This window comes from Fukomys damarensis, unplaced genomic scaffold (genome assembly GCF_012274545.1).
Source record: "Fukomys damarensis isolate Sample0158 unplaced genomic scaffold, DMR_v1.0_HiC HiC_scaffold_24, whole genome shotgun sequence".
Classification (NCBI taxonomy): domain Eukaryota; kingdom Metazoa; phylum Chordata; class Mammalia; order Rodentia; family Bathyergidae; genus Fukomys; species Fukomys damarensis.
Genome location: NW_022900936.1, coordinates 14,095,935 through 14,104,174, shown reverse-complemented (window position 1 = coordinate 14,104,174; position 8,240 = coordinate 14,095,935). Strand labels below are relative to the sequence as shown.

The 8,240-nt window shown below is 39.7% G+C and overlaps 1 protein-coding gene across 1 annotated transcript in view; it reads right to left on the bottom strand.

Moving 5' to 3' along the window:
* The window catches only part of Cct8 (chaperonin containing TCP1 subunit 8), a 12,666-nt gene extending 5,584 nt beyond the window's left edge, over positions 1-7,082 (bottom strand). The window contains exons 1-7 of the mRNA XM_010608582.3: positions 6,898-7,082; positions 5,758-5,848; positions 4,590-4,669; positions 2,996-3,145; positions 2,301-2,481; positions 2,141-2,202; positions 1,471-1,608 (exon numbers count right to left, since the gene is read on the bottom strand). Of these exons, the coding sequence (XP_010606884.1) occupies positions 1,471-1,608; positions 2,141-2,202; positions 2,301-2,481; positions 2,996-3,145; positions 4,590-4,669; positions 5,758-5,848; positions 6,898-6,957 (762 nt within the window). The 5' untranslated portion in view covers positions 6,958-7,082. The remainder of the gene's footprint in view (positions 1-1,470; positions 1,609-2,140; positions 2,203-2,300; positions 2,482-2,995; positions 3,146-4,589; positions 4,670-5,757; positions 5,849-6,897) is intronic.
* Positions 7,083-8,240: the final 1,158 nt, after the last annotated feature.

The following is an 8,240-nucleotide window of genomic DNA, read 5'->3' as shown; positions in this document are numbered from 1 at the left end:
GGTAGTAGGGACTGAACTCAGGACCTTGTGTTTGTGAGGCAGGCGGCGGAATCACTGAGCTAAATAAATCCCCAGCCCTGAAGTATGTATATTGAAGTACAATACAAAAATCTACGAATGGGCTGGGGATTTAGCTCAGTAGTTCTGCTGCCTGCCTTGTAAGCGTAAGGACTCGGGTTCAATCCCCAGTGCAAAAAAAAAAAAGAGAAGGCCCTGAGAAATAGCAAATTAAAATTAACATATTTGCCAGGGACTTAGCCCAGTGGTTCCGCTGCCTGCCTCGCAAGTACAGGGTCCTGAGTTTGATCTCTGGTACAGAAGAAAAAAAAAAAAAATCTATGAAATTAAGATACTCAGCTTGCTCCTACATCCTCTCTATTTTCTCAGTAAAGGGATTAAACTCAGGACCTTGTGCTTGCCAGGCAGGCATGGTGATGCTGAGCTAAGTCCCCAGCCCTAGATCCTCTCATCTTAAAACAGATGCATTTGGGGCCAGGGATTTAGCTCAGTGGTGCTGAGTTTGAACTGGGTACAAAAATAAAAACAAACAAGCAAAAACAAAACAAAAAACAAACAAATATTCATTTGTTCTCACAGGAACATGGTGGAAAAGATGGGGAAATACTGTTATTTTAGATATGCGGGACCTCATACTTGTCTTTTACATAGATCAACTAGTGTCATCAAAACAGCAATGTTGTGGTTCTCAAACTCTTCCTAAAATATGGACTAAATGACCATCCCAGTTTTGCAGAAAATTTAAAACCAAAAATTTTGATTTCAACAATGCTAGGGTATGGTGGTGTGTGTGTGCAGTCCCAGCTACTTGGGAGGCTGAGGCGAGGAAAAGTGAAAGTGTGAGACTGTCTCAAAATAAAGGTGGGGGGAGGCAGAGCGCAGAGGGAAGGTGGGAGAGAATGTGGAGGATGAAGCCAGCCACTGCTGACTAGAAACACACATTTTAGAAAATGACTTACCATTTTCAAATTACATTAGCTTTTTTTTTGGCGGGGGGTCTTGAGCCAAATCCCTGGCTCACATTAGCATTATTTTTGGTTTCAGGATGCTATGGAATGCCAAAATTTTAAAAACAAATTTTCGCAAAGAGAACACAAAATGCTCATTTTTTAAAAACTTGCTGAAATGTTAAGGGGCAGCAGTTTACAATATAAACAATACTCCTGCCATCTAATGTCTCCAATTTACTTTGTACTAGTTGAATTAGATATTTAAATATAAATCTAATTTAAAAACATACACAATCCTGCAGTTTTCAACCATTAAGAAATACCATTTTCAAAGCAAACTCTACCTCAAAACTAAACTGAAAGGGCTGGGGATTTAGCTCAGTGGTTCTGCCACCTGCCTTGCAAGCACAACGTCCCGAGTTCGATCCCAGGTACAAAAACACCAGAACAGAACTGAACTATCAGCCCCAGTCTTTACTTTTAAGGTCTGAGGTTTACATACCTTAGTTTCTGTTATCATGCCATCAAAAGGACATGAGTACACTGCAATTTTTGCATCTTTGACAGATGTTATGTCACCTTCAGTTTCCTTCTTAAAAACCATGCCGTGCAATACTGAAGAGGAAAAGATACCAGAGCCCTAAGGGTTGAACACAAAACCATCGTTAGGGTAAGTTGGTAATTCTGTACACAAGAAGTAAAATATCAACACAGAGATCTAGGGACACAGGGTAAAGTGGTGGGTATAAAACAAATCATTTTGCTAAAGGCAGGAATCACTGTGCAAAGGAACCACCTTTACGCAGGGGAAGCCCTTCACTATACTGGGAAGAGCAAACATGACGACACCTTGGAGTCACTTATTCATGCATTAACAGTGCACAGTATGAACTTGGTACCCATATTCCAGGAGCAGCTGTCTATACAGTACTTGCAATTTAATGGGAAGGTGGGCAGTACATATTTGTAGACAGAAAATACACAGCACATGTACAAACACAAACACATACTGCTATGGGTCAAATCCATCTACACTGACATCAGGATGCCAATGCACAAAACCATACAACTATGTTCTCCTATATAAAATACATAAAAACGACGTCTAAAACACAAGGGATGATTTAGACTTAGAGCAATTTAGATGGTGTTAATGCATTTTCTAAACTTACCAGAATTTTACAAACTCTGATGTTATCGACATTGAAATGGCCAGAGTCAGGGAAAATAGACACTGTTAAAAAGAAGAGACATACGAAAAATATGAAGAAATATCTTATTCACACTAAAAATCTTTATTTTGGATGCCTTCATTTACTGTTATCTACTTACCACATGCCTGCGCAATAAGCTTGGATAGAAATGCTTCATTACCATATTGTTTACTCATTAAGGAGGTACGTAGTAGAGCTGACACTTCCTCAACATCTTGAAGGTTTTTTGCAGAACAACATACCAAATCAGGAAGAATTTCATGGGCTTTTCTGCAGGCTATTTCATAACCTTCTATAACCTAAAACATAAGGAAAAAAATTTTTTTAAAATACATGATTTTGAGATGACAAAGTATCATTTCTGGTAATTCGATAAACACAGCATTTATTTTCAATTTTTTTTGGTACAGGGAAGGCAGGCCACCGAACCACTGAGCTAAATCCCTGGCCCCTATTTTCAATATTAAATGACAACAAGTACTGCAGAGCCTACTAATTATGAATGTAGGCTCAGATGACAAGTAACATTTGAATCCAAGACTCTATTGATCACTAGCAACAGGATTTCAGACAAGACTTTTCTAACTTAACTCCCACCGTCCTCATTTAAAATAAAACAGGTTTAGCAGATCTCACTAATAGGATTCTTTAGAGGTTAAAATGAGATATTGCATTTGAAACAGAGGCACTACAATGCCCGGCATAGAGTAAACCGTTCAATAATAGAACTACTCCCTTGATGATAATTCCATGTTGAAAACAGTAGCATATGTGAAGATAAAAATTAAATGGGAGTAAATTATAAACACCTACCTCTGAAACTGACAGGCCAATCCTCAGAAGTTCTTCAGCTAACTCCAGAAGAGCTCCAGCAAAGACCAGAACAAAGTTTGTGCCATCTCCAACCTCTTGCTCTTGCATATGAGAGGCCATTATGATCATTTTTGCAGCAGGATGCTGTACCTGGTATAAAAGAGAATACCAAGTGAAAACATTTGACCCTTAAAGCAACAAAAAATTATTGCCTCCTTAATATTAAATAAACTGATTTCCTTACACAGACCAGGTTAACTATATTTGATCACAATTATAAACTGCTACTAGACTAGTCACAAGAAGAAAATTCCAATCTCTCTAGGCTTGTCAGCACAAATGCACCAGTACAACTTCAGAAAACACCTTATTTATTTTTTTTCAGTACCGGGGATTGAACTTGGATCCTTCGGCTTGTGCAGCAGACGGTGGAACCACTGAGCTAGATCCCTGGCAGAACACACCTTATTGTGATAGCCAGTTGTCCATTACACACAGCTCCACAATGTTCTGCATATCATTATGTGTTACTTGTATTAAAAATAAAGTGATTCCAACAGCTAAACCTGGACATTTGAAAAGTCTTCAGAGGAACTAAAATAGACACCACTTAGCTTAGTTAAGAGCTGCAATATTGATTTTACTGTATGTTCTTGTAAGGGTTATAAACTAGTTATTAGTTAAAAAGGGGGGGAGTATAAATTTTTTCATAAAAGTGTATCAAATTTTTATATAACTTTATTTTCAGGCCGGGGATTTAGATCAGTGTTGCCATGGTCTGCCTCATAAGCGCAAGGTCTGGAATTTGATTCCTGATACAGAAATAAACAAACAAGTAAACAAATAAAATTTAAAAAACACCCCCAACCCAATTTTATTCTCAGGAGTTAATTTTAAACACTTTTACAGAAATAAGGAATTACTGACAGAAAAACACCTATAAAAAAACAATATGATTTTATTTTTCTGATTCCATACCCGTTCTATCTCCTGAGAACATTACCATGTACAACATTAACATTCACTATGACATGTTTCTCCAAAAATATCTTGTGGCATTACATGTATTCTTGAGAACATACTGTTAAAATGTTAGAGATGTTACTTTACCTGTACTTTTATCTAAAATACAAGATTAAGTTCTAGCACCACTGAGGGCTAAGCATCAGGAAAATGACATGACGAACATAACCTTCAATTACAGGGCAGTCATATAAGAAATGGCTGTAGTCGCTTAGGTGCACCCCCACCCCCATAACTCTTCGGGCAGTATTTAATCTATAGACACCACAGTGACAAAACATAGCAGAATTCCAACAAGTCATCAGTACTTGTTACAGCATTAATCATTCACTTCTGTTTCACTCAACAGAATGACAATCAATTTGTTATTAGCAAATGTACTTTATCACAGTCAATCCCTCCGTGAGTAACGAGATTTAAAAAAACTGACCTGCTGAAATGTTAAAATATAAGTCTACAAATCTGCATAATGAATCAAGTTGTAAAAAGGTTCCTTTTTATCACATTTGAAATAGAGATTCTTAGATTAAAGTACACTTAATTTTTTTTGGTTGTTTTGAAAATAACTTACTTCCAGCTCTCTTAAAATAGTTGCTGCATCATTTGTCACAAACAACTTCTCCAGGTGGTTGATAACCATTTTGTTCATTCCTTAAAAATAATAAAACACGAAAACCGTTACTCAATTCCCTCTCCAAATACCCAGGAAAATTTAGTCAAGAAGTATAAATTTATATTCTATTTTGAATTAAAAAAAATTTGACACATACTATCTATTCTTAAGATTTATCTCATAGCTTCAGATTTTCTGAGTACACATCTATTTTTCTTTCTAATCTATAATGTACAAGGAGGAGGCAAAAATCTCTTTACATTTTTGCTGATTGCTATGGAGTTTGAACATGCTTGCCATGCAGCCAGTTCTCAATTACTAGATATCAGATTAACATGCCCAACACCACAATAATTCACTTAAAAGTATAATTCTTGCTTATTCCATAAATCAGTATCTTAAATTCAGTGCTTGAAGGAAAAAGGACAAAAGAAAATTTTCTTAATCTATGTTTTTTGTTTTTTTTTTTGAGGTACTAGGAATTGAACACAAGGACTTAGGGCTGAATTATATCCCCAGTCTTTTAAATATATTTTTAATCTTGAGATAGGGTCTTTCAAAGTCACTAAATTGCCCAGGCTGGGCCTGAACTTACAATCCTCCTGCCTCATTTCCCAGAGTGCTAGGATTATATAGACGGGTGCTATGATGCTGGGCTCCTCTAACTTTTTAAAATTGGTTAACCTTTGTCACAATGAATATTAAGTACAATGTCAGCAGTGAAAATGCTGTAATTTTTCTATCCTATGCACAGGATAAAAAGTTAACATCTGACTCCTATTGTTCTACAGATCTGAGTCATTAATTACAAATAAGAAACACTGGTATACTGAGCTATGAAATAACTTTCCAAGCCAAGATTTATGTTTTTTTTGGGGGGTGGGGTTTGAGACTGGGTCTCACTATGTAGTGAGACTGACCTGGAACTCACTGTGTAGCCCAGGCTGGTCTTGAACTCACAGTGATCCTCCTGCCTCAGCCTCCCGAGTGCTCGGATTACAGGCATGCACCACCACCCCCGGCTCCAAGCCAAGATTTAAATACAGTACCCTTAAAAAAAAAATGTGAAGAGCTACTACACAAAATTCAATTACTGTATTTCTAAAAACATGAAATTGGAGATTACCATTTGGTCCATATGCTGTACGAGTGGTTTGGGCCAGTTCCTTGCAAGCTTGTATATTTCTATACACAGCCTCTTCTAATCCTGAAAAATGCTGTAAAATAAAACTTCTTAGGACAACGAAACAACACTTTTAGGGGTACATACTTTGGTTTAAATGAGAATTTGCAACAACCATGCAACTGCTGGCTTTTCAAAACTTAGGTGCTAACAAGAAAAATACTCATCACATTTCAACTTTTTTTTTGGTACCGGGGATTGAACTTGGACCCTGGCACTTACGAGGCAAGCGGCAGAACCACTGAGCTAAATCCTCGGACCAACACTTTTATCTTACTTCTAATAAACAGGCAGAAGCACATAAGTATTTGGCACTCATAGTGCTGAGTCTGTCTGGTTACAAATATTTAATATTCATAAATGATATAAAATGTCCTCACTAGTTGTATAAATAAAGCATGACCCTTTTAAGGGTCACAGACCAACTTACACCTCAAATCATAAAGCATATATATTTTTAGTGCAGTATATAGTGAGTGCTAGGTCTGACGAATGGTAATAAGGCATTCCTGGTAAAATACCTTTTCAGGGTTTATTAATATTTTCTAATTAAAAGTTGAGGGCCAGGGCTAGCCTTAGTTCAAAGCACCACTTCTGCACACTACATGGGGCGCCTGTTTTTCCTTTAGAAGCAAGAAGCCAAGAATGAGCCTCAGTTCCCCCGCCCTCCTCTCGCGACTGCCTGCTTCTTGTCCCTCCTCAAGCAACAATCCGAGGAAGCGTGTGCCAATGCGCTTCAGTCCCCACGACAACCCATCTACGTTACCCAACTTCACTCCCTTGAAGCGTGAGAGCCCAACCAGCTCCGATTTACGGATGGAGAGGAAGCCCCATGAGCAGCTTCTCGCTCGCCCAGCTGGGGAAGTTTGGAAGGCGAATCCCGCAGCCTCGCCTCTCCACGCGTCCCTCGGTCCATCCCCAGTCAGGCAGACCCGACATGCCAGCGAGCGGCAGCCGAGCGCGACTCCCTTTCTGGAATTTTCTCATCCCCCGCCCGGCCTGTCAGGAAGCCATTTTCCTTCGCGGCGGCCGCTGCAACCCCACAGCGGCATTCCCCCCTTGCCCTGTCTTTCTATCCTTTACTTTCGCTCCCTCCTTGAGCATCTGGGCAAAGCCCGGGGCCTTGGGGACGTGGAGCGCCATGGCTAGGATGCAGGCAGCGGTTCAAGCGCTCGCACGGAAGATCCGGAGGAAGCAAGGGAGCGCACAGCCTTCTGGGACGCTGCGCGCCGACGCCCCAAGCTCCTCCTCTTCCTCCCCGGACGGCCGGTCCCAAATCCAGCCTGTTCCTGAAGCCTCGCGAGAATGAGATTAACTCCCGCAGCCAGAAGGATTTGACGATCGTCGATCTGGTCGAACCTCAGGCAAAGCGTAGAGAGCGCTTTTGCATCTCGGTCTGGCGCGTGCGCAGGCGGCCTGGGTCTGTTTTGGTTGGTTGGTTGGTTGGTTGGTTGGTTGGTTGGTTGGTTGGTTAGTTAGTGGGTTAGTGTTTATTTTCGTTTGTTTGTTTTAGCTTAGCCGACTCTCGACTCTACCCACTCATCAGACTCAGTGGTCTGGGCGTTTGGCGTTTGCTGTTTCTAACCTGGAAAGCGCACTTTTTTTCGTCTTTGTTTTTAAAGGCTGGGTCTCGCTGTGTAGTTCAGGGTGGCCTTGAACTCTTGGCGTTGCTCCAGCCTCGGCCTCACGAGTGCTGAGATTACAGGCGTGCGCCACCACATTAGGCTTGGAAAGCTCAATTCTTGAATTTAATTTCCACGTAATCTTCCAGAATTAGCACGAGCGTCAGGGCAGATGTGCCTTTTCTTAAGGAAGCGGTGCCCCTGCGCTGCGTTCCAAAACTATCCTCGTGCACTGCAGGGAGTACGGACGTGAAGGGATAATTAAAATCATTTAAAAAAGATTATTGCATATCTAGTGCTTCTGTTTCACTGTGGGAAGTTTTCTACACGGTGTAAACTACTACAACAGTTTGGCTGTAAGAAGCCAGTGTCTTATAAAGCCACGTAAAAAAGATTTGTGAAAATGTAAAACACTGTCATCTTTTTTGTTTGTTTGTTTGCTTTGGAAAATGTTTTTTTAAATAAAAATATTTCTGTTAATGTGATGTTTATTATTTTTAAAAATTAATGTTTATAAATTTGTAAGATTGTATATTACAGTGATTATTGACGGCTGTAATAAAAAGACCTTGGAGGACCTCAATATTTTTAGGAGTCTAAATAAATTGAAACTACACAGTTGGAGAATTACCACAGTATATGATTCCACAATAGAACAGTCCAAAATTTTCTTCTGGATTATTTTTTAATAAATAAAAACGTGTGTGTTTGTGTGTGTGTGTGTGTGTGTGTGTGTGTGTGTGGTACCAGAGATTGAACTCGGGACCTTGTATTTGTGAAGCAGGCAGTGGAAACACTGAGCTG